Source organism: Manis javanica, chromosome 2, assembly GCF_040802235.1.
Source record: "Manis javanica isolate MJ-LG chromosome 2, MJ_LKY, whole genome shotgun sequence".
Lineage (NCBI taxonomy): Eukaryota > Metazoa > Chordata > Mammalia > Pholidota > Manidae > Manis > Manis javanica.
Genome location: NC_133157.1, coordinates 30,497,437 through 30,523,983, shown reverse-complemented (window position 1 = coordinate 30,523,983; position 26,547 = coordinate 30,497,437). Strand labels below are relative to the sequence as shown.

Sequence of the window (26,547 nt, the reverse complement as noted above, 5' to 3'; positions counted from 1 at the left end):
AATGGTAATCAAAAAACTACCCAAGAACAAAACCCGGGGGGGGGATGGATGTACCTCGGAATTTTATCAGACACACAGAGAAGACGTGATACCCATTCTCCTTAAAGTGTTCCAAAAAATACAAGAAGCGGGAATACTCCCAAACTCATTCTATGAAGCCAACATCACCCTAATACCAAAACCAGGCAAAGACCCCACCAAAATAGAAAATTACAGACCAATATCCCTGATGAATGTAGATGCAAAAATACTCAATAAAATATTAGCAAACAGAATTCAACAGTATATCAAAAGGATCATACACCATGACCAAGTGGGATTCATCCCAGGGATGCAAGGATGGTACAACATTTGAAAATCCATCAACATCATCCACCACATCAACAAAAAGAAAGACAAAAACCACATGATCATCTCCATAGATGCTGAGAAAGCATTTGACAAAATTCTACATCCATTCATGATAAAAACTCTCAGCAAAATGGGAATAGAGGGCAAGTACCTCAACATAATAAAGGCCATCTATGGTAAACCCACAGCCAACATTATACTGAACAGCGAGAAGCTGAAAGCATTTCCTCTGAGATTGGGAACCAGACAGGGATGCCCACTCTCCCCACTGTTATTTAACATAGTACTGGAGGTCCTAGCCATGGCAATCAGACAAAACAAAGAAATAACAAGGAATCCAGATTGGTAAAGAAGAAGTTAAACTGTCACTATTTGCAGATGATATGATACTGTATATAAAAAACCCTAAAGACTCCACTCCAAAACTACTAGAACTGATATCGGAATACAGCAAAGTTGCAGGATACAAAATTAACAAACAGAAATCTGTAGCTTTCCTATACACTAACAATGAACCGAAAGAAAGACAAATCAGGAAAACAATTCCATTCAAAATTGCATCAAAAAGAATAAAATACCTAGGAATAAACCTAACCAAAGAAGTGAAAGACTTATACTCTGAAAACTACAAGTCACTCTTAAGAGAAATTAAAGGGGACACTAACAAATGGAAACTCATCCCATGCTCCTGGCTGGGAAGAATTAATATCGTCAAAATGGCCATCCTGCCCAAAGCAATATACAGATTTGATGCAATCCCTATCAAATTACCAGCAACATTCTTCAATGAACTGGAGCAAATAATTCAAAAATTCATATGGAAACACCAAAGACCCTGAATAGCCAAAGCAATCCTGAAAAAGAAGAATAAAGTAGGGGGGATCACAGTCCCCAACTTCAAGCTCTACTACAAAGCCATAGTAATCAAGACAATTTGGTACTGGTACAAGAACAGAGCCACAGACCAGTGGAACAGATTAGAGACTCCAGAAATTAACCCAAACATATACGGTCCATTAATATTTGATAAAGGAGCCATGGACATACAATGGCAAAATGACAGTCTCTTCAACAGATGGTGCTGGCAAAACTGGACAGCTACATGTAGGAGAATGAAACTGAACCATTGTCTAACCCCATATACAAAGGTAAACTCAAAATGGATCAAAGATCTGAATGTAAGTCATGAAACCATTAAACTCGTGGAAAAAAACATAGGCAAAAACCTCTCAGACATAAACATGAGTGACCTCTTCTTGAACATATCTCCCCGGGCAAGGAAATAACAGCAAAAATGAGCAAGTGGGACTACATTAAGCTGAAAAGCTTCTGTACAGTAAAAGACACCATCAATAGAACAAAAAGGAACCCTACAGTATGGGAGAATATATTTGAAAATGACAGATCCGATAAAGGCTTGATGTCCAGAATATATAAAGAGCTCACACGCCTCAACAAACAAAAACAAACAACCCAATTAAAAAATGGGCAGAGGAACTGAACAGACACTTCTCTAAAAAAGAAATACAGATGGCCAACAGACATATGAAAAGATGCTCCACATCGCTAATTATCAGAGAAATGCAAATTAAAACTACAATGAGGTATTCACCTCACTCCAGTAAGGATAGCTGCCATCCAAAAGACAAACAACAACAAATGTTGGCGAGGCTGTGGAGAAAGTGGAACCGTCCTACACTGCTGGTGGGAATGTAAATTAGTTCAACTATTGTGGAACGCAGTATGGAGGTGCATCAAAATGCTCCAAACAGACTTACCATTTGACCCAGGAATTCCACTCCTAGGAATTTACCCTAAGAATGCAGCAATGAAGTTTGAGAAAGACAGAAGCACCCCTATGTTTATCGCAGCGCTATTTGCAATAGCCAAGAATTGGAAGCAACCTAAATGTCCATCGGTAGATGAATGGATAAAGAAGATGTGGTACATATACACGATGGAATACTACTCAGCCATAAGAAGCAGAAAAATCCTACCATTTGCAGCAACATGGATGGAGCTGGAGAGTATTATGCTCAGTGAAATAAGCCAAGCGTTGAAAGAGAAATACCAAATGATTTCACTCATCTGAGGAGTATAAGAACAAAGGAAAAACTGAAGGAACAAAACAGCAGCGGAATTACAGAACCCAAAAATGGACTAACAGGTACCAAAGGGAAAGGAACTGGAGAGGAAGGGTAGGCAGGGAGGGATAAGGGGGGGGGTGGAAGAAGAAGAGGGGTGTTAAGATTAGCATGCATGGTGGGGAGGGAGAAAGGGGAGAGAGGGCTATACAACACAGAGAGGACAAGTAGTGATTCTACAACATTTTGCTATGCTGATGGACAGTAACTGTAATGTGGTTTTTAGGGGGGACCTGATATAGGGGAGAGCATAGTAAACATAGTATTCTGCATGTAAGTGTAGATTAAAGATTAAAAAAAAAAGAGAAAGAAAGAAAAGGGGGATTACTCCTTGATAGGATAAAACTATTGCTAAATCAAAGATGAACACATGCTTTAAATATCCTTAATGTTGATCACTTAAAGGGTGTCAGATGATCAGCTATGGAGATACTGTTTTCTGATAATATGCCTTTCTCTTAATAAAAAAGCAGCTCCTGTGTGCTGACCTCCAGTGAGTTCTACACAGTGGTATAGAGGGCATGTCAAAGTATGGGCAAAGGGTCTGTTTGTTTCTATGCAGAAGATCAAGGCTAGCTTGGCTACCCAGAAAATGAACTAAGATACGATATGAGGAGGAGCTTCCGGCATCAGCACTCTCTGGAGGACTCATGCCGGGGGATGATCATCAAAAAGCCTCCACAGGGATCCAGGCGAGGCTGCGGTTGTGGCTGCATCCACCGCACCGTTTCCTGGACTTGCCATTGGAATGAGGAGGGAGATGTCTAGGCTGGCATGTGCATACAGTGAGACAACAAATTTGACTGGATCTGTACTGTTGGAACTCAACCAGGAGTTGGGAGGGTTGCAAGTTGTAGCACTCCAAAATCTTACGACTATAGACTATCTACGGTTAAAAGAACATGTTGGATGTGAACAGATCCCAGAAATGGGTTGCTTTAATTTGTCTGATTTCTCTCAGACTGTTCAAGTTCAGTTGGACAATATCCATCATGTCATAGACAAATTTTCACAAATGCCTAGGGTGCCTAAATGGTTTTCTTGGCTTCACTGGAGATGGCTGGTATTTATAGATTTGCTTTGTTTATGTCACCATATTCCTCTTATGTTAATATGTGTGCGCAAGTTAGTTAGTAGTTTAAAACCTATACATGCTTAAGGTACTCTACAAGAAGATATGTCAAAGAAATAATCAATCCTCCCATGTTTTCTTCCATATGCTACCTCTATAGCTTTTCTTCTTCCTTCCTAATTACAACCCTTAAATAGAATTCGTGCCTCATATCGAATTTACCGAGTATCATAATTCCTCCAGGTGGTAAAGATACCTCGAGACAAGTGCTGGGCATAGAAGCCACAGGGCATAAATCTGCAAAGAAGTAAAAAGCTAACCTTTTCAAACAATATGGCTTCTCTCTCACTTACCAACTTTACATTTCCCTTTATGGCCCTGGAAGATGACTGGTTAGCCAGAGATGGGTAATATTCCTCAAGGGAGGAAAAACCTAAGACAGGCACAGTCGCAGGGGAGCCATCAGGTCAGAAATCAAGGAACAACAGTGGTGAAGCTTAGAACCTCACCCCCCCTGTTTTGAGAGAAAGCTTCTGCATCCGTGGATGTTTTATTGCCCTTGTCTAGCTCGGATTAGCACATAGTCTACAGGCACACACCTGATCATCTACAATTGCTCTCTTACAACACTAAACTATGTTTTCTAACTTTATCTTGCATCTACCTATCACTTCAGCATTTTATTAAAAATAAAAATAATAATAATAATAAAGGGAGAAATGTGGGATCCACATATAAATCAAGTATAAAAATCAAACAAATATTCATATTTGACCTGATTGTTTATAGTTCATAATGCGTGATCAAAACCGAAAGTTTCTGTGATGAATGCCCTCGTACTGTTCACCATGTAAGAACTTATTCACTATGTAAGAACTCGTTCGTTATGCTTTAGAAGTTTGGAGGCTGATGAGAATTAGGCTTGAGATGGATTAATGATTGTACATTGAGCATTGACCCCCCTATACAGAATTTTATTGTTGTTAACAACCATTTGATCAATAAATATGAGAGATGCCCTCTCAAAAAAAAACAAAAAGAAAAACATTTGACAAAATTTAGCATCTGTGATAAAAACTCTGAACAAAATGGGTATAGAAGGAAGATACCTCAACATAATAAAGGCCATATATGACAAACCCACAGCTAACATCATACTCAATGGCAAAAAGATGACAGCTTTTACTCTAAGATCAGGAACAAGGCAAGGCACTTTTACCACTTTTATTTAACATAGTACTGAAGTCCTAGCCAACAAGAAAAAGAGATTATAAGTGTCTGAATTGGTGAAGAAATAAAACTGTCACTATTTGACATGATCCTATATATAGAAAACCCTAAAGATACCACCAAAAAACTCTTGGAACCAATAACTGCATTCAGCAAAGTTGCAGGATACAAAATCAATGTACAAAAATCTGTTCTGTTCCTATTTACTAAGAATGAACTAGCAGAAAGAGAAATCAGGAAAACAATTCCATTTACAGTAGCATCAAAAAGAATACAATATCTAGGAGTAAACCTAACGAAGGAGGTGAAAGACCTGAAAACTATAACGCACTTATGAGAGAAATTAAAGACACAAAGAAATTGAAATCTATCCCATGCTCTTGGATAGGAAGAATTAATATTGTCAAAATGGCCATCCTGCCCAAAGCAATTTACATATTCAATGCAATACCAAAATACCAATGGCATTTTTCAATAAACTGGAGCAAATAATCCTAAATTTCATATGGAACCAAAAAAAGACCATGAATAGGCAAAGAAGTCTTCAGAAAGAATAAAGCTAAGGGTATATACTCCCTGATTTCAAGCTATACCTCAAAGCTACAGTAATCAAAACAGTATGATACTAGCCCAGGAAGAGACCCATAGATCAATGAAACAGAATAGAGATCCCAGATGTAAACGCATGCACATATGATCAGCTAATACATGACAAAGGAGCCATGAATATACAGTGGGGAAAAGAGAGTCTTGATAAATGGTGTTGGGAAAACAGGACAGCTACACGCAAGAGAATTAAGTTGGAATACTGTCTAACTGCATATACAAAAGTAAACTCAAATTGGATTAAAGACCTAAATATAAGACATGAAACTATAGAACTCTTAGGAGAAAGAAAACTTAGGCAAAATGTCTTGAACATCACAATGAGCAATTTTTTTCTGGACTTATCTGCCCAGACAAGGGAAACAAAAATGAACAAGTGGATCTGCATCAAACTAAAAAGCGTCTACACAGCAAAGGACACCATCAGCAGAACAAAAAGGCACCCTACAGTATGGGAGAATATATTCATAAATGACTCATCTAATAAAAGGTTAACATCCAAAATATATAAAGAACTCACACACCTCAACACCCAAAAAACAAGTAACCCAATTGAGAAATGGGTGAAGGACCTGAACAGACACTTTTCCAAAGAAGAAATACAAATGGCCAGCAGGCACATGAAAAGATGGTCCACATCACTAATTATCAGGGAAATGCAAATTAAAACCACAATGAGATATCACCTCACAGCAGTTAGGATGGCCACTATCCAAAAGACAAGAAATAACAAATGCTGGTGAGGATGCAGAGAAATGGGAACCCTCCTACACTGTTGGTGGGAATGTAAATTGGTGCAACTGTAGTGGAAAACAATATGGTGGTTTTTCAAAAAACTAAAAATTGAAATATCATCCAACTCAGTAATTCCACTTCTAGGAATTTAACCAAAGAAAACAAAATCTCTGATTTGAAAAGATTTTTGCAGCCCTATGTTTATTACCACACTGTTTACAATAGCCAAGATAATATGGAAGCAACCAAAGTGTCCATTAATAGATGAATGGATAAATAAGAGGTAGTACATATATGTATGCAATGGATTATTATTCAGCCATAAAAAAGAAAGAAATCCTGCTGTTTGCAGCAACATGGATGGACCTAGAGGATATTATGCTAAGTGAAATAAGCCAGCTAGAGAAAGACATACCATATGATTTCACTTATCTGTAAAATATAAAAACAAAACAGAATGAACAAAACATAGATACTGAGAAGTGACTGGTGGTTACCATGGGGAGCGATTGTGGGTGGTGGGTTGGGTAGGTGAGGGGGATAAAGAGGCACAAAATCTCAGTCATGAGTTGATCATGGGGATGAAAGGGCAGCATGAGGAGTATAGTCAGTGGTTATGTAACATCTTTCTATGTTGACAGATAGTTACTGCACTAATTGGGGTGAGGATTTAATAATGTGTGTAACTGCTGAATCACTCTATTGTATACTTGAAACCAATATAATATTGTATATCAGCTATACTTCAATAAAAAACTGAAGGTAAATTGTTTTAGGTTATTAATACCTTCAGAGGAATTTAAACTTAAATTTTACCTTAAAATATTCATGAACTGATGAACCAAGTTTTAGAATCTCTACTTTTCAGACCCCTACTCTGACTGTCATAGGTACTAAAGAAACTAAGGGAGGAAATTAACTCTAAGGCACCATCAATTGTAAGACACAGCATTATTTGTGTATACCTGTAAGAAAGGAAAGTGCTGTCAGTTAAGCACAATTTTTTTTTCTTAACTATCTATTTCAAGATACATTCCAATTTTACAGATATTAAGATGTAAGAAAGATACTATGTCCTAAAGTTGATGAAATATAGTATTTAGAAAGCTTCTAGCCCTCTCTTTGCCCAATGTATTCTATTATTCATATGTTCTATTTTCTCAATATTACTCTTCTGGGATGGCTCAAATCTCACCTTCATGAAGGCTGTCTAGATCCTTACCATAAGTTATATCAAGTTTCCTTTGAACATGTTTCTTATGCCTCTTTCAATTTTGAATATTTCTCCTTAATAGAGAATTAGAAGGAAAATAGGAGTTAAGTAGTTATGCTTTCTGTGCATCATCTGTTAGCATTATACCATCTGCCCCAAACAGTAGGCCTAAACCTTCTTTGCTCTCCATGTATTTTTTAAATCCATTTTATTGTTCTTAACATTTTCACCAGCCTCCGCTCATTCTGGGCTCTCAGTTTACTTACATGATTCTCCTTGTTTCACACCACTTTCTCATATTCATCCTTTTTTCACATGCCTTTTTTTTTAATTCATTTTTTTTAAACAAGCCTCTTAAAAATTCTGAACATATCGTAACATACCTTATACAACCATGTTGGATTCTTCATAAGATGCTATTTTCTTTTTTTTATCAGGCTAACTTTTTTTTATTATGTCAGAATTTCACATTTTAGAGACTTTTTCTTTTAAAAAAGATTCCTCCTATAATGATATAATTTCTGCTATGGCATCCTACAACCATTTTCTCTAAATTTGATTCACTTCCCTAAAGTATCATTTTTTTCCAGTATTCTTTTTTGCAACTGTTATGAACTCCAAGATGGCATGATTGTTTTCTCTCATGGGTTTCATTTCCACTTCACTATTTTATGCTTATCTGTCAGAAATAATTCCAAAAAAAGTAGTGTCTTTCATTATTTCTTCCAACTAATAAAGATAAAATGTCTCAAATGATAGTGACTTGTATTATGCTTTCCTGGGTAAGAATTCCAGCTGGTTTCTTGATAGTTGGTGGTCTCTATTGTTGTTGGACCACTGCATTGCCTCTTTGTGGAAATACTAAAGCATTCATTCATTTACCATGTTTATGGAAACAAATTGTATATCAGGGAGCAAACATGGCCTTGAGGATACAATGGTGAAGAAATTAGGCATAGTCTGTTTTCCTACAAACCTTATAACCTAGACAAATGAATTAATATATTCTACCCAGTAAGGTGGTACCTAGTATACTTCCACAATGAGATTGCTATTCAATTTTACTCCTACCCAAATGCTTCCAAATTTGTTTCAATCCTTAATTGACAAACAGGTTAATGCAATATTCTTTTCTCAAAATATTATTAAAAATTTTTACTGTGAAATATACATGCTATAAATTACATAAAACATATACACTTAAATTATTAAACTGTGAACACTCATGTAATCAAGAGTGTTCAGGTCAAGAAACAGGCAATTACCAGCATCCTAGAAGCCCCTCTTAGCCTCTTCCCAATTAATTATAACCACCTTTCTCTCCCCATAATAATCACTGTCTTGATTTATATGGTGACTACTTCCTACCTTTTCTGCATTGTTTTACCACCAAACTGTGTCACTGAGAATATAGTTTAATATAGTTTTTGAAAATTATATAAATTGAATTATACGGAATGCAGGCAGACCTCCTTTTATTGCATTCACTTGATTGTACTTTGCTGTTATTTTGTTTTTTTACAAATTTTGTGGCATCAAGGCAGTCTATCATTGCCATTTCCCAACAGCATTTGCTCATGCCATGTCTCTGTCTCATTTTACTAATTTTTTCGAGATTTCAAACTTTAATTATTATATTTGTTATGGTCATCAGTGATCTTTGATGTTACTGTTGTAATTGTTTGGGGTGCCACAAACCATACACATATAAGACTACAAAGTTACTTGCTTAATGTTGTATGTGTTCTAAGTGCGCCACTTCCTGGCTATTCCTCTGTCTCTCTCCCTCTCCTTGGACCTCCCTGTTCCCAGAAACACAATAATATTGAAATTAGACAAGTTAATAACCCTGCAGGGCCCCTCTGTGTTCAAGTAAGAGGAAGAGTCTCACATCTCTCACTTTCAATCAAAAGCTAGAAACGATTAAGCTTAGTGAGGAAAGCATGTTGAAAGCCAAGACAGGCCAAAAGCTCGTTCTCTAGCACCAAGTAGCCAAGTTGTGAATGCAATGGAAAAGTTCTTGAAGGAAATAAGAAGTGCTATTCCAATGAACACACAAATGATAAGAAAGCAAAATCATCTTATTGCTGATATGGAGAAAGTTTTAATAGTCTGGATAGAAGATGAACTAGTTACAACATTCCCTTAAGCCAAAGCCTAACCCAGAACAAGGCCCTACTTCTCTTCAATTGTGTGATGGCTGAGAGAGGTGAGGAACCTGCAGCAGAAAAATCTGAAACTAGCAGGTTGGTTCATGAGGTAAAGGGAGGAAGTCATCTCCATAACATAAAAGTGCTGGTGAAACAGCAAGTGCTAATGGAGAAGCTGCAGCAAGTTATCCAGAAGATCTCACTAAGATAACTAACAAAGGTGGCTAACTAAACAACAGATTTTCACTGTAGATAATACAGGCTTCTATTGGAAGAAGATGCCATCTAGGACCTTCATAGCTGGAGAGGAGAAGTCAATACCTGAGTTCAAAGCTTCCAAGGATAGGCTGACTTTCTTGTTAGGAGCTAGTTTAGTTGATGACTTTAAGTTGAAACCAGGGCTCATTTGCAATTCTGAAAATCCTAAGTCCCTTCATAATTGTGCTAATTTACTCTGCCTGTGCTCTATATATGGAACAACAAAGTCTGGATGATAGCACATGTGTTTATGTCACAGTTTACTGAATATTTTAGGTTTACTATTGAGATCTGCTCCAAAAAAAAGATTCCTTTCAAAATATAACTGCTCATTGAAAATGCAACAGAGCTCTGATAGAGATATACCACAAGATTTCATGCTTGTTAATATAGCATCCATTTTGTAGATCAAGGAGTAATTTCAGCTTTTGGTCTTATTTAAGAAATACACTGTTAACATTTATAGCTGCCATAGATTGTGATTCCTCTGATGGATCTGAGCAAAGTAAATTAAAAAACTTCTTGGAAGTATTTATCATTCTAGATGCCAGGAAGAATATTTGTGATTCATGGGAAGAGGTCAAAATATTAAGATTAACAGAATATGGAAGAACTTGATTCCAAACCTCATGTATGACATTGAGGGGTTCAAGACTTCAGTGGAGGAAGTAACTGCAGATGCTGTGGAAATAACAGAAGAAACAGATTTAGAAGTAGACGTGTGACTGAATTGCTCTAATCTCATGATAAAACTTTAACAGATGAGGTGTTACTCCTTATGGAAGAACAAAGAAAGTGATTTCTAGAGATGGAATCTACTCCTGGTTGAAGATGCTGGGAAAGTTGTTGAAATGACAACAAATGATTTAGAATATTACATAAACTTAGCTGATACTGCAGCAGCGGGGTTTGAGAGAACTGACTCCAATTTTGAAAGAAGTTCTGCTGTGGGTAAAATGCTATCCAGCAGCATCATACTACAAAGAAATCGTTTGAGAAAGGAAAGGTCAATCCATGTGGCAGACTTCACTGTTGTCTTAAGAAATTGCCTCTCCACTCTTCAGCAACAACCACCCTAATCAGTCAGCTACTGTCAATATCAAGCCAAGACCCTCCAACCAGCAAAAAGATTATGACTTGCTAAAAGCTCACATAATGGTTAGCATTTTTTAACAATAAACTTTTTAAATTAAGGCATGTACATTGGTTTTTTAATGCTATTGCATACCTAATAGACTACAGTATAGTGTATAAATAACTTCTATATGCACTGGGAAATAAAAAAATTCACTTAATTTGCTTTACTGCAGTTCTTTATCTGGAACCAAACCCACAATATTTCCAAGGAATGCCTGTGTATCGTTTGTGTCTGGCTTGAGATTTACCTATGTTGCTGTATGTAGTAGTAGTTCATTCATTTTCATTCTGAGTTTACCTGCTGTATTCATTTTACTGTTGATGAACGTGGGTCATTCTCATTTTCTGTTACAAATGCTATTAACAATTCTTGTATATTTTTACGGGTATACATGTGCATAAAATTCTCCCTGAGTACATTCTCAGGACAGGAATTGCTGATTCATCATGCATCCTTATTTTCAACTTTAGTAGATATATTAAACTATTTTCCAAAATATTTGTACTAATTGAATACTCCTCCCAGCAGTGAACACAAGTTCCTGTAGGTGATACATCCTCACCATACTTATTAAAGTCGGGCTTTAATTTTAGCTGTTCTAGTGGGTAACTAATTATGGTTTAATTTATACTTATCTTATTATTAGTGAGATTGAGTAACTCTTTATTCATTTATGAAAAGTGTCCATTTAATTTTCTTGCCCTCATTTTTACAGATTGTCTTTCTCTTATTAATCCATAAGAGCTCTTTATCTCTTCTGCCTCTAATTTTTATCAGTGTATGTGTTGGAATTACCTTCCATTCAGTGGCTATCCTTAGTTATGTCCTTTGATGACTGGAAGTTTGTTTAATTTAATATAGTCAAGGTTATCAACCTTTTATGGTTGGTGTTTTTTGTTCCACATTTAAAATCTTTCCTACCTCAACATAATGAAAATACTCTTCTGTCATTTTGCCTATCACATTTAAGTATACTTCTGATTTTTTATAGTGTATGGTGTGGGGTAGTGATTCCAGTTTTATTTTTTCCCATATGGATACCCAAATGGCTAAGCACCATGTTTTGGAAAGATCATGTTTCTCAGCACTGCCCTACAGTGGCACCTTTGTCAGGAAATCCAGTGCATATATGTTTGGGTTGTTTCCAGGCTATTAGTTTCATTGGTGTATTGTTCTGTTCTTACACCAGTACCACACTGTCTTAATTATAGCTTTATTATCAATCAGTCAATATCTAATAGAGGAAAGCTAGTCTCAGCCCTGTAATGTATTTCTATATATATTTTAGAATCAGCTTGTCAAGTCCTACCATATGAAACAACCTTTTTCAAATTTATTCTAATTTATTGAATCTACAAGTTACCAAATCTATAGATTTAAATTTTATTTTATTTTAATTACTAGATATTGAATCTATACACTAGATTTTTTAAATCTGTTCATCTATGGATGTCTATCAAATGACTTCTTTGCAACACTGAGTCCTCCAATCCATGAATTTGTTCTATCCATTGATTTATTATTATTATTATTATTATCATTATTATTATTATTATTATTTTATATTATGCTGGATATAAATTGCTGACATTTTCCTTAGGATTTTTTGAATCTTGTTCACAAGTGTGTGAGACTGATCTGAATTTTTCTTTTTACTTACTCCCCTTGTTGAGTTTTGATATCAAGTTTTGCTGTCATAAAATGAGTTCAAGAATGTTTTTTTCTGTCCTCTTTAAGAATTAGTGTAATTTCGTTTCACTCTTTGGAAGAGTTGGCCGATGAAGCCATCTATGCTAGGTTTTTGTATGGTGTTGGTTTTGTCTATGTGTGTGGGGAGGTGCGAAATTTCAAAATGCACATTCAATTTTTAATAGTTTATGTCTATACAGATTTCTATTCTTGTCAGTTTTGGTAAATTAAAGTTTTCCAGGGATTTAACCATTTCATCTGACTTTTCTCATTTATTGACATAAGTGTGTTCCTAATATTCTCTTTCTGTCTTTTTAATGTCTGAAAGATCAGTATTAATGTCCACTTTTTTTTCATTTCAGTTTTTGGTTATTTGTACCTTCTTTATTTTTTTAAAACTACTTCACAGTGAAGTTAACCAATTTTATTAGTCTTCCAAAAATCAGCTTTTGGCTTTTTCAAACTATTATATATTCATTTCTTCCATTTCATGAAATTTATGTCCACATCTTTATTAGTTTCTCTTTTAAGTATCTTTCTTCATTTCCAGACATGTAGCATTTGTAGGTGTATTTTTGTGAATGATTTCAAGTTCAGTTTTACTATGATCAGAGTACATGGTCTGTATGCTGTCATTGTTTTCAACATTAAAAAAAACGTCATTTCAACATTCAAAAATTGTTGAAACTTATTTTAAGACTCAGTATATAATCCATTTTTGTAAATGTTTGTTGTGGGTTTTTCAAAGATGTATATACTCAAATTGTTGGGTACAATGTTTTATACAATGCCTAATACAAACTTGTGTTAATATTATTGTTCAAAGTCTATATCTTACTTGTGTCCTTTTGTCCATTTGTTCTATCAATAATTGGAAGATATTAAAATTTGTATTTGTGTTTTTGCTTATTTCTCTTTGTCAATTTTTGCATTATCTAAGTTGTGGTTATGTTATTAGGCACGCCTGACTTTAGGATTACATATTCCCGGTGAAGATATTACTATTATAAAGTGATTTTCTTTACTTCTAGTAATGTGGCTTTAACGTCTCTTTTTCCGATAATTCTATTGCTACATCAGGTTTTCTTTGGGGGTGTGGTGTTAGGCTTACATAGTTTATCATCCTCTGAACCATTTGTCCTTATGTTTTAGATGTTTTTCTTGATTTTTATAATTTTTCAGTCTGCTAATCTTGATCTTTTAACTGGAACATGTATTTCATTTATATTTAATGTAATTGTTAATATATTTAGGTTTAAATTTTTCACTCTGTTGTCTGCTTTCCACTTCTTCCACATATTCTTTGTTCCTTTTCATCTCCCTTTTCACCTTTTGGACTGATATTTTTTATATTGTTCTCTGTTAGTTTTGGAATGATATACTCTTTTACTAGCAGTTATAACATATATCCATAAATAATAGAGGTTATACAGGTACCTTGGAATAGTTTAGTTCTATGTGTGCCTCATATTTTTTATGCATTTTATATAGGTAATGTATTAATACAAATGCTAAATATATTGTATTAATTTTATATATATTTAGTATAAATGCTATTTTTATATATTTTAATACATGCTTTTGTATATAAATTATAAACTTAATTTATGTATTTTAATTCAATTTAGATAATATAATTATGTATATAATTTTATTTTATATTTTAATATTTATATATTTGATTTAATATATACTTTAATATAAATTTTGTGTCTTTTCATTGTAATTTATAATTAATGTTTTGATTTTAATATGTAATATATATTTAATTTGTATATTTTAATTTTAATGTATTTTAAATATATATTTCTATTTAATATATTTTTAATATATATTTCTATTTAATATATATATAAAATCTTCAAGACATCATTATTACTATTACTGTTTTAGTATAATTATTGGTTATCTAGATTTATCCACACTTTTACTTTCTGCATCTCCAAATATGAAATATGCTGGTAACATATTTCCTCAGTTTTTTTTTTTTTTTTTTTTTGTTAAAATTGTCTTTATTTTGTGGTTGGTCTTGAAGGATATTTTTGTTGAGTATAGAACTTTATATGGACAGCAATTTTTTTTCCATACTTTGAATATATCATTCTATTGTCTTCTGGCTTTCATGGTTGCTCTGAGGACTCATAGTTTTACTCTTTATTTCTCTGGTCTTTATTCTGGTCTCCTGGGGGCAGTGCCACATTTCTTCCCCCCCCTCTTCAAGGTTTATTTGTTGTTTTGTTGGTATGACACTTGTTTGCATGTAGATGTTGTTTTTACATTATATGGCAATATACATTATTCTGATACATATAGTACATAAAAGAAGATCCTTTAGAACAGTTACGCATAATAGAAGCAATGTTGGCTTTGTACATTGGTTCTCAGGGTATGATTGATTGGAGGGAAAAAAAAGTTGAACTAGGTATATTGGATGAAGGAACCAGAAGTTATATAACACACAATAAATATACATCTGGTTTGAAGGGCAACTACACCATGTGCAATATTGGCAGTGTACCTCTAAGATGGTGGAAGTATTTTGCAAGAAATTGTATTGTCTGTAGCTCCTTTTGAGACATCTTTCTCCCTCACCCCCATTTCTCTTTTTTGGGTAGTGTATTTTTTTATTTACTCCAAGGATTTGTTGACATTCTTGAATCTGTGGATTTATGTGTTGCTCAGTTTTTGGAAAATTCTCAGTCATTATTCAATGTATTTCCTTCTAGGACTCTAAATATATGTGTATCGTACATTTTTAAAAATTATATCCTCTTTGTCTGCATTTCTTTTTGCTGTGTTTCTTTTTTACATAGTTTTATATAGTTTCTTCATATCTACTTTGCAGCTTACTGTATCTTTCCTGAGTTGGTCTAATATTCAACTAAATGAATTTATTAAAGGTTTTTCCTTTATACACCTTAAATGATGAAATATTCATTCTTTTTAAAAATCTGTATTTTGATTTTGATTTTTATGGTTTCCAGTTGCCCACTTAACTTTCAAGCTTTATTTTTATATCTTTGAACAAAATAGCCATTGTTTTAGGTTACATTTGCTATCGGTTGTCCCTTTGAATGTTTCTATTGTCTGTTGTTTATGCTGTTCCTTCTTCGTGTCATATATGTCCTCATATACTTGATTGTCTTTGGTGGACATTATATTTGAAAATTATTTATAGAAATTATTTGAAGCTAAGGATTCTTTCTTCTCTTTCTTTGTTATCCTTCTTCAGAGAGGATTTTCATTTGCTTTCTCTCAGCCCTGGGGTACTAACTTTCCAAGGTTTTCTTTATACAATTTCAGGGACTAAGGTTTTTATGAGCTGGAAGCCAAACTACAGTTCATAGGAGGTCTGATTTATCTCAGGATCATCTGTGTTGTTAGGGGGCAGATTTTTAAGATTTCAATCCAAAGCACCATTGTGCTTATATTATCAGGCCCTGGCATTGACTAATTCCCTGAGATTTGTTTAGGCTGTCAACACTTTGGTGAGCAAATCCCTTCAAGCAGATCTGACCATGAGGTCAGGACTCACCTCTCTGAATTTCCTTCTTTTCCCAATTTTTTTACTATAAATATCTTAATATCTTTTTGCCTTCTGATGCTTTTGACTTTTTTCTTTTGTTTTTTTTTGTATTTTATTGTTTGTTTTCAGCTTTTTAATTAATCATTGGTAAGTGGGTAGTTTGAATTATCTAATCTATACCAAGAAGCAGAAACACCTACCCTGTATGCTTCACGTATGGTTTTACCATCCTGATTCTTTTATTTGACTTCAGAGAGACTTTATAACTGTGCTGTTCAATATGGTAGCCCCTAGCCATGTGTAATTGTTGAGCCATTAAAAATTTCACATTAAGATGTGCTGTGAATCTAAAATAAATGCCAGATTTCTAATACTTACTGAAATAAAAGAATGTAAATATTTCACCAATAATTTTTATATCAGTTACATGTTGAAATTATATTTTGGATGTACTGAGATAAATATATTATTAAAATTTATTTACTTGTTTCTTTTTACTTTTTAATGTAACTATTAGAAAATTAAAAATTACATATATGCTTGCATTTATTTCTGTCAGATGGGAAACTCTACAGTAAAATTGTTGAGAACACACACTGAGTACCCTGGATTTGATTGCTAGATTTACTTTTTACTAGATGTGCAATCCTAAGCTATTTTATTTTTTAATTGTTTGATTGTTTTATTTGTTTTATTATTTACATTATTTATATTAAAATATCATTGATATACATTCTTCTGAAGGTGTCACATGAAAAACAATGTGGTTACTACATTCACCCATATTATCGAGCCCCCCCCACACCCCTTTGCAGTCACTGTCTATCGGTGTAGTAAGATGCCAAAGAGTCACTACTTGTCTTCTTTGTGTTACACTGTCCTCCCCATGATTCCCCCGACACCATGTGTATTTATCATAATAACCCTCAATCCCCTTCTACCTCCCTCCCCATCTATCCTCCCACTCCCCTCCCCTTTGGTAACCATTAGTCCCTTCTTGGAGGCTGTGTGTCCATTGTTTTGTTCCTCCAGTTTTGCTTCATTGTTATACTCCACAAATGAGGGAAATCTTTGGTATTTGTCTTTCTCTGCCTGACTTTTCTCACTGAGCATAATACCCTTTAGCTCCATCCCGTGTTCTTGCAAATGGTAGGATTTGTTTCTTTCTTATGGCTGAATAGTATTCCATTGTGTATATGTATCACATCTTCTTTATCCATTCATCTACTGATGGACACAGGTTGCTTCCTCAGCTTGGATATTATAAATAGTGCTGCAATAAATGTAGGGGTGCATATGTCTTTTTGAATCTGAGAACTTGTTTTCTTTGGGTTAATTCCTAGGAGTGGAATTCCTGGGTCAAATGATATTTCTACTTTTAATTTTTTGAGGAACCTCCTTATTGCTTTCCACAATGGTTGAACTAGTTTACATTCCCATCAGCAGTTTAGAAGCGTTCCCCTTTCTTGGTGTTCTTGCCAGCATTTGTTGTTCCTAGTCTTTTCAGTATTGGCCATCCTAACTGGTATGAGATGATACCTCATTGTGGTTTTAATTTGCATTTCCCTGATAATTAGCGATGTGGAGCATCTTTTCATGTGCCTGTTGGTCATCTGTACTTCTTCTTTGGAAAATTGCCTTTTCATATCCTCTGCCCATTTTTTAATCAGGTTATTTGCTTTTTGGGTGTTGAGGCATGTGAGTTCATTATATATTTTGGATGTTTACCCCTTGTCGGATATGTCATTTCCAAGTGTATTCTCCAATACTGTAGAGTGCCTTTTTTATTCTTCTGATGGTTTCCTTTGCTGTACAGAAGCTTTTTAGCTTGATGATGTCCCATTTGTTCATTTTTGCTTTTGTTCCCCTTGCACATTTGTTCATTTTTGCTTTTGTTTCTCTTGCTTGAGGAGATGCATTCAGGAAAAAGTTACTCATGTTTATATTCAAAAATTTTTTGCCTATGTTTTCTTCTAAGAGTTTTATGCTTTCATGACTTACATTCAGGTCTTCGATCCATTTCAAGTTTACTTTTTTATATGGGGTTAGACAATAATCCAATTTCATTCTCTTACATGTAGCTGTCCAGTTTTGCCAACACCAGTTGTTGAAGAGGCTGTCATTTTCCCATTGTATGTCCATGGCTCATTTATTGTGTATTGACTGACCATATGTGCTTGGGTTTATATCTGGGCTCTCTAGTCTGCTCCATTGGTTTATGGGTCTGTTCTTGTGCAGGTACCAAATTGTCTTTATTACTGTGGCTTTGTTGTAGAGCTTGAAGTTGGGGAGTATAATCCCCCCAGCTTTATTATTCTTTTTCACGATTGTTTTGGCTATTCAGAGTCTTTTGTAGTTCCATATGAATTTTACAACTATTTTTCTAGTTCGCTGATGAATGCTGTCAGTATTTTGATAGGGATTGCATTGAATCTGTAGATTGCTTTAGGCAGAATGGCCATTTTGACTATATCAATTCTCCCTATCCATGAGCAGGGGATGTATTTCCATTTATTGGTATCTTCTTTAATTTCTCTCATGATAATCTTGGAGTTTTCAGGGTATAGGTCTTTCACTTCCTTGGTTAGATTTAGTCCTAGGTACTTTATTCTTTTTGATGCAATTGTGAATGGAATTTTTTCCCCTGCTTTCTCTTTCTGCTAGTTCATCATTCATCATTAGTGCATAGGAATACCATAGATTTCTGTGTATTAATTTATATCCTGCAACTTTGCTGAATTCAGATATTAGATCTAGTAGTTTTGGAGTGGATTCCTTAGGGTTTTTTATGTACGATATCATGTCATCTGCAAACAGTGACAGTTAAACTTCTTCCTTCCCAATCTGGATGCTTTTATTTCTTTGTTTTGTCTGATTGCCCTGGCTCGTACCTCTAGAACTATGTTGAATAAAAGTGGGGAGAGTGAGCATCCTTGTCTTGTTCCCAATCTTAAAGGAAAAGCTTTCAGCTTCTTGCTGTTAAGTATGATATTGGTTGTGGGTTCGTCATATATGGCCTTTATTACGTTAAGGTACTTACCTTCTATACCCATTTTGTTGAGAGTTTTTATCATGAATGGATGTTGAATTTTGTTGAATGCTTTTACAGCATCTGTGTAGATGATCATGTGGTTTTTGTCCTTCTTTTTGTTGATGTGGTGGATGATGTTAATGGATTTTTGAATATTGTCCCATCCCTGAATCCCTGTAATAAATCCTACTTGATTATGATGGATGATCTTTTTGATGTATTTTTAAATTTGGTTTGCTAATATTTTGTTGAGCATTTTTTGCATCTATGTTCATCAGAGATGTTTGTAATTTTCATTTTTTATGGTGTATTTGCCTGGTTTTAGTATTAGAGTGATGTTGGCCTTAGAAAATGACTTTGAAATTATTCCCTCCTCTTCTACTTTTTGGAAAATTTTACAGAGAATGGGTATTAGGTATTCACTAAATGTTTGATAAAATTCAGTGGTGAAGCCATCTGGTCCAGGAATTTTGTTCTTTCATAGTTTTTTGATTACCAGTTCAATGTCATTGCTGGTAATTGGTCTGTTCAGATTTTCTGTTTCTTCCTGGGTCAGCCTTGGAAGTTTTCTACAAAGTTGTCCATTTCTTCTAGGTTATCCAGTTTGTTAACATTTAATTTTTCATAGTATTCTCTACTAATTCTTTGTATTTCTGTGGTATCCTTAGTGATATTTCAATTCTCATTTCTGGTTCTGTTTATGTGTGTAAAGTATCTTTTTTATGGTAAGTCTGGCTGGGGTTTTATCTATATTTGTTTATTTTTTCAAAGAACCAGCTCCTGCTTTCACTGGTTCTTTCTGGTATTTTATTCTTCTTAATTTTATTTATGTCTGCTCTAATCTTTATTATGTCCCTCCTTCTAGTGACTTTGGGCCTCATTTGTTCTTTTTTTTCTAGTTTCGTTAATTGTGAGTTTAGACTGTTCATATGGGATTGTTCTTCTTTCCTCCGGTAGGCCTGTATTGCAACAGACTTCCCTCTTAACATGGCCTTCACTGCATCCCACAGATTTTGTGGTGAGTTATTGTTGTCTTTTGTCTCCATACATTGCTTGAGCTTTGTTTTTATTTGGTCATTGATCCATTCAGGAGCATGTTGTTACGCCTCCTTGTGTTTGTGCGCTTTTTTGTTTTCTTTGCATAATTTATTTCTATTTCATACCTTTGTGGTCTGAGAAGCTGGTTGGAACAATTTCAGTCTTTTTGAATTTACTGAGGCTCTTTTTGTGTCCTACTATATGATCTATTCTTGTAAATGTCCTGTGTGCACTGAGAAGAATGTGTATCCTGCTGCTTTTGGGTGGAGTGTTTGGTAGATGTCTGTTAGGTCCATCTATTCTAATGTGTTGTTCAGTGCCTCTGTCTCCTTACTTATTTTCTGTCTCGTTGATCTGTCCTTTGGAGTGAGTGATGTATTGAAGTCTCCTAAAATGAATGCATTGCATTCTATTTCCCCCTTCAATTCTGCTAGTATTTGTTTCACATATGTAGGTCCTCCTTTCTTGGGTACATAGATATTTATAATGGTTATATCTTCTTCTTGGGTTGACCCCTTTATGATTGTGTAATGTCCTTCTTTGTCTCTTGTGACTTTCTTTGTTTTGAAGTCTATTTTGTCTGATACAAGTACTTCAACTCCTGCTTTTTTCTCCCTATTAGTTGCATGAAGTATCTTTTTCCATCCCTTCACTTTTAGTCTGTGTATGTCTTTGGGTTTGAATTGAGTCTCTTGTAGGCAGCGGATAGATGGGTCTTGTTTTTTTTATCCATTCAGTGACTCTGTCTCTTCTGATTGGTCCTTTCAGACCATTTACATTTAGGGTGATTGTCAATAGGTATGTACTTATTGCTATTGCAGGTTTTAGATTCATGGTTACCAAAGGTTCAACAGTAATTCCTTTACCTAACTGTAATTTAACTCACTTAGTATGCTATTACAAACACAATCTAATGGGGTTTTTTCCCTCCTTTTTCTTCTTCCTCCATTCTTTATATATAATAGGTATCATATTCTGTACTCTTTGTCTATCCTTTGACTGACTTTGGGGGTAGGTGATTTGATTTTGCATCTTCTTAGTAATTAATTGTTATGCTTTGTTTTCTGTGGTTGTATTACCTCTGGTGACAGCTGTTTAGTCTTAGGAACACTTACATCTATAGCAGTCCCTCCAAAATACACTGTAGAGATGGCTTGTGGGAGGTAAATTCTGTCAGCTTTTGCTTATCTGGAAATTGTTTAATCCCTTCTTCAAATTTAAATGATAATCATTCCAGGTAGAGTAATCTTAGTTTGAGGTCCTTCTGTTATATTGCATTAAATATATCATGCCCTCCTTTATGGCCCGTAAGGTTTCAGTTAAGAAATCCAATGATAGCCTAAAGAATTTTCCTTTGTATGTGATCTAATTTCTCTCTCTGGCTGCTTTTAATAGTCTGTCCTTATCCTTGATCTTTACCATTTTAATTATTATACGTCTTGGTGTTCTCTTCCTTGGGTCCCTTGTGTTGTGATATCTGTGTACCTCCATGGCCTGAGAGACTATCTCCTTCCCCAGATTGAGGAAGTTTTCAGCAATTACCTCCTCAAAAACACTTTCTATCCCTTTTTCTCTCTTCTTCTTCTTCTGGTACCCCTATAATGCAAATATTGTTCTGTTTGGATTGGTTACACAGTTCTCTAAATATTCTTACATTCCTAGAGTTCCTCTTTTCTCTCTGTTCCTCAGCTTCTTTGTATTCCTCTTCTCTAATTTCTATTCCATTTACCATCTCCTCTACTTTATCCAATTTTATAAATCCCTCCATTGTATGTTTCATTTCAGATATTATATTCCTTAATGATTGAATCTCACTCTTGAATTCTTCCCTGAGTTTTTTAATACTTTTCTGTACCTCCATGAGCATGTTTATCATTTTTATTTTGAAATGTCTTTCAGGAAGATTGGTGAGTTCAGTTGCACTTGGTCCTTTTTCTAATGTTTCTGGGATTTTAGTTTGAACCAGGTTCCTTTGAAGTTTCATGTTTATATGTGGCATTCTCTAGTTCCCAGAACTTCTACTGTCTGGAGCTGCTCAGCCCCTGGAGCGATTTCGCAGGTCACAAGAGTGGTGCTCGTGCCTGGGGGAAGGACAGAGCTGTTTCCTGCTTCCTGGCTGCTGTGCCTGTCTCCACTGCCAGAGCCAGTGGGCTGAACACACAGGCGGAAGCCTCTATGCTTTGTATTTTTAGCTGCTGTGGGTGGGGCCTCCCTCTGTCTGGCCTGATGCTAGGGCAGGGGCTGCTGGTTTGCAAGCCGGTGGCAGCTGGCTGGGAGGAAGGTTCAGCAGTCTGCATAGCATGGTGGGGAGCCCTGGAGCTGCATAGCAGCCAGGGCAGTGGAGCGCCTGAAGCTCCTGAAAGTTCCCAATCTGCTGGGCATAGTTTGCCTGGACAGTTTTGTCCACCTGTCCTTTCTCCTGAGCATCAAGCTCTATGCAGTCCTTTCTCCTTTAGCATCCCTCTCACTATTAGGAGGTCTCTCAGCCTGCCCTCCTTTCTTTTGTCCCAGTGTGGCCAGATGTGGCTCCATATTTTCCACAAGCAGCTGAAATCTCAGTCTCTCCAGGTATTCTGCCTGTCTTAGCTTTCCAGCCCCACTAATCTCTAGAGTACCATGCAATGTAGGTTTGTGCTCCCAGAGCAGATCTCCAGCGCTTGGTGTTCAGCAGTCCTAGGCCTCCACCCACTCCCTGCTCCATTTATCTTCCTCCCATGGGGTGCTGGGGTGGGGGAAGGGCTTGAGTCCTGCCAGATCATGTCTTTGGTATGTTATCCTGTTCCGTGAGGTCTGTTCTTTTCTCCAGGTGTATGTAGTGTGTCGCAGACTTCTTTCCTGTTGCTCTTTCAGGATTAGTTGTATTAATTATATTTTCCTGTTATATGTGGTTTGAGGAGGAGACCTCTTTCTCATGTCTCCCGCCACTGCCTTTCTCTAGGCTATTTTCTTAATAATCCTGCTTTAATTTTCTCTTCTGTAATATGAAAATAATAGTAATATCCATTTCAAAAATAAGTTTTAAAGGTAAAGGAATATAGAGAAGGTAAAGCACTTAGCACAATGGACAACTTACAGAAAGTGTTGATAATAAATTAGCCATTGTTTTTTGTGTATAGTATCAGATTTTATAGTTCAGTGGATATTTTCTTTCTTTCCCTTAACATTTTCACCTTCACCCACAGTAAAATATTTCTTAGATAGATATTATATATGACTAGGGACATAAATACATACAAATTCTGTAAGAGAGGAAGAATATGTCACAGGGAAAATGCTCAATAGCTGTAGACATTTATTAATGCTTCTCCAAGATAATATTGCTTAAAGTATCTCTCTGGACTATGTGGCAACTACTTCACAACTGTGATCCTGAAAGGAATCACATAGCCAATAGATGGTGGTGGGTTGGAAACAGTATTGTTCCAGTACTTGAGAACTGTAGTCTCTTCTACTTTATCTAATCTTCTTATAAATCCCTAATTCTAAGCTCTAGTCCTAATTCTGCCACTGTATTCATCTGGACTCCAATTTCCTTATTTAAAATTATGAGGTTGGGTTAGGTGGTCACATAAGCCCTTTAGAGTTCTATTACTTTTACATACTAATACTTTCATGTCGCATATTTTTAGTCTATAGTACAGTATCCTTAGGTTTTCCAGTTCACATTGAAATGGTAAGAGTGGACATAGGTTAAAGGAAGTGTAGAGTCATGATAGGATAGAGCCACAACTTTTTGATTCACCCAGAAAAACTTACAAGATGCTTTAGGTTGTAGCTAAACAACTTTTTCAGAATCATTTTTAATTTAACTATAATAAAATGGATACCTCAGAGTGTATTAAGGTACCGCATGGATAGGATTATGATTATGGTTAAAAGGAAAGATTGCTGGGCTTGTAAGAATACCCAGGTTTTAACTTCAGCTTTGCCACTAGATAATTCAGTAAATCCTGAGCAAGATTTCTTTGTTTGGATTTCTCTATATGTAACAATGTGGAATATAATAAAATGGGATGAACATCTCACTCGGAGTAGGCACTTGAGAAATTAAAGAAATTAATACTTTTTGTTGTTTCTGCTACACAGGATTTACTTTAGTATCTGTGAAAGTACATTGGTAGAAAAGAATTTAAGATACTGTGTGAAAAGAGATACTGTTTTAAAAAGCATCATATTCACATTATTCTTGGAAGTTAGTTCTATTTGTGAAACAATAGTTTGCTTCAATGGTTTTCAAAGTATGTACCATTGAATAAGATGGAAAGCTCTCCATTCTGTGAAGTGAGCACAACCTTACACCTGTTAAAGTGAGTTTAAAACTAGTAAAGATAGTATTCAGATACACAGTGTTCATGTATGCATGTACACATACACATATATACATACATATGCTAAAATTCCAAATCAAATAATGGCAAATTGAATCCAAAAGTGTATTAAAAATTTGTATATATTGACCAGGAAGGGTTTCTCTCAGAAATAAAAAGATGGCTCTATACCATAAAACCTGCTCATAATTCATTATATCAACTTTTTAGGGGAAAATTTATCATTATACCAATAGATGATTTCAAAAAACAAGGGAAAATCCCTTTACAAATACAGCAAATTGACTCAGAGAGGTGCAAATTAAAACAACAATGGGATAATATGTAGTACTGGCATTATGTGGGGAAATGGTCACTCATACTTTGGTGATAGTGTGAATTGTTACAGCATTTGGGGAAAAAATGATAATAGCTATTAAAATAAAAATGCATGTTATCCTTTGTACTCTCACTTTTAGAAATCATCCCTATAAAAATACAGTAAAATAGCTTACACTATAGTACTAATATATGCTGTTATAGTATACTAGGATTTGTATTCAAAGACATTTCGTTCATAGTTTGTAGAAGTTGGAAACAACACGAATAACTGTTGATCATTGGGCGAGTGATTCAGTAAATTATATTATACCCCAGTATGGAATATGGAGTAACCATTGGCAAGCAGGGATATCCATGACAATATGTTATTGTTGTGTGTATATGTGTTAATGTTGTTGGGGCAAGGAATGATAAAATATAGATTATTGTGCATAATATCCTTTTTTTCTATGCATAATATCCATTTTTTTGAAAAAGATAGGCTATATATGTTAATGTTTGCATGAACTCTGTAGAAAGGACTGGGTTAATAAAGGTGGTAGGATTGGTGAAGTGGGAAAATGATTAAATTTTTCTTGATATATTTCTGTAGTGTTTGATTTATTATGGAGGACATTTGTTGCCTTTGTAATAATTACATTTAATGAAGGAAAAAATACTAAATGAATTCAAAGTATGAGGATGTGAGTTCTGAGGAAGCTGTATTTGGCCAGAGACATGAAAAGCATAAAAGTATTGTGCATACCTTCTGTTATAGAGATTACTTATAATCACTTATATTCATGACCTTTATCACAGATTATTTTCCATAATAAAGATGTTTTATACTAAGAAATGGTTAATTATCTTTAATTATGTTTTTTCTTTTATAGCAACTCCGCTCTAATATCCGAGAAATGGAGAAGCTTTGTCTGAAGGTCCGGAGGGATGACCTAGGCCTTCTGCAGAGAATGATGGGTCCTGTTAAAGAGGAGGCGTCCACAGCAACAGCAGATTTCCTCCAACTCCATCTGGAATCCGTGGAGGAACTTAGAAAACAATTTAGTGAGGAAGAAACTTTATCACAGCCTTCTCTGACCAGATCCAGGACTGTTGGTGGTAATGTACTCTTATTATTGATTATAGTAATGTAGTTAATTAAAGTTCACCTCCCTTAGATAGTGCAGATAATATTAAGTCCCCAGAGATTGCGTCCTATTCTACTGTGCTGAATTCTTGGACCCCCAGTGTTCATGGAAATGTGTTTCCCTAAGAGTTTTGCAGGATAAACATTTTGAGGCTATACTGTACAGAGTGGAACTTTATTAGGGCTTGAAATACCAAATACCTATTTGTCTAGATAGTGAAAAGAAATTTAAAAATATTTCCTAAGGAGAATGTCATCCTTTTCTGCAGAGTATTCCTCCCTCATCTGTAGGTGCAGGGGTGCTTCTTTCTTAGACATTCAGATTTTCTTTCACAGAGGATGTTAGATCTCCCAGTTTAGTTTTCTGAACTTAAATGACAACAGAAAAAATAAATCTTTATTGGGGTCGTATCATCAATATTTATGAAGTGGTACTCTAAGGAATAGCCCAGTGAAACTTGTCATTACAGCTCGTCTAAGGATGTAATTGCTAATTGTTGATTATATTACAATAATATCTTTATAAGGAACCATGAAAAAGATAGGTTTAATGCATGGTAGCACTTCACAGCAGGGTGTTTTTTAAAAACC

The 26,547-nt window shown here is 35.1% G+C and overlaps 1 protein-coding gene across 12 annotated transcripts in view; it reads left to right on the top strand.

Moving 5' to 3' along the window:
- The window catches only part of STX17 (syntaxin 17), a 135,596-nt gene that overhangs the window by 40,785 nt on the left and 68,264 nt on the right, over positions 1 to 26,547 (top strand). For 11 of the 12 annotated variants that reach the window (XR_012127093.1, XR_001853655.3, XR_012127098.1 and 8 more), the window contains exon 4: positions 25,703 to 25,928. Coding sequence is in view for 2 of the 12 variants with exons in the window: in XM_073227086.1 (XP_073083187.1) it covers positions 25,703 to 25,928 (226 nt within the window). In the remaining 10 variants the exon portion in view is untranslated. Of the gene's footprint in view, positions 1 to 20,100; positions 20,162 to 25,702; positions 25,929 to 26,547 lie in introns of all 12 variants that reach the window. The other variant, XR_012127100.1, reaches the window with a different exon arrangement.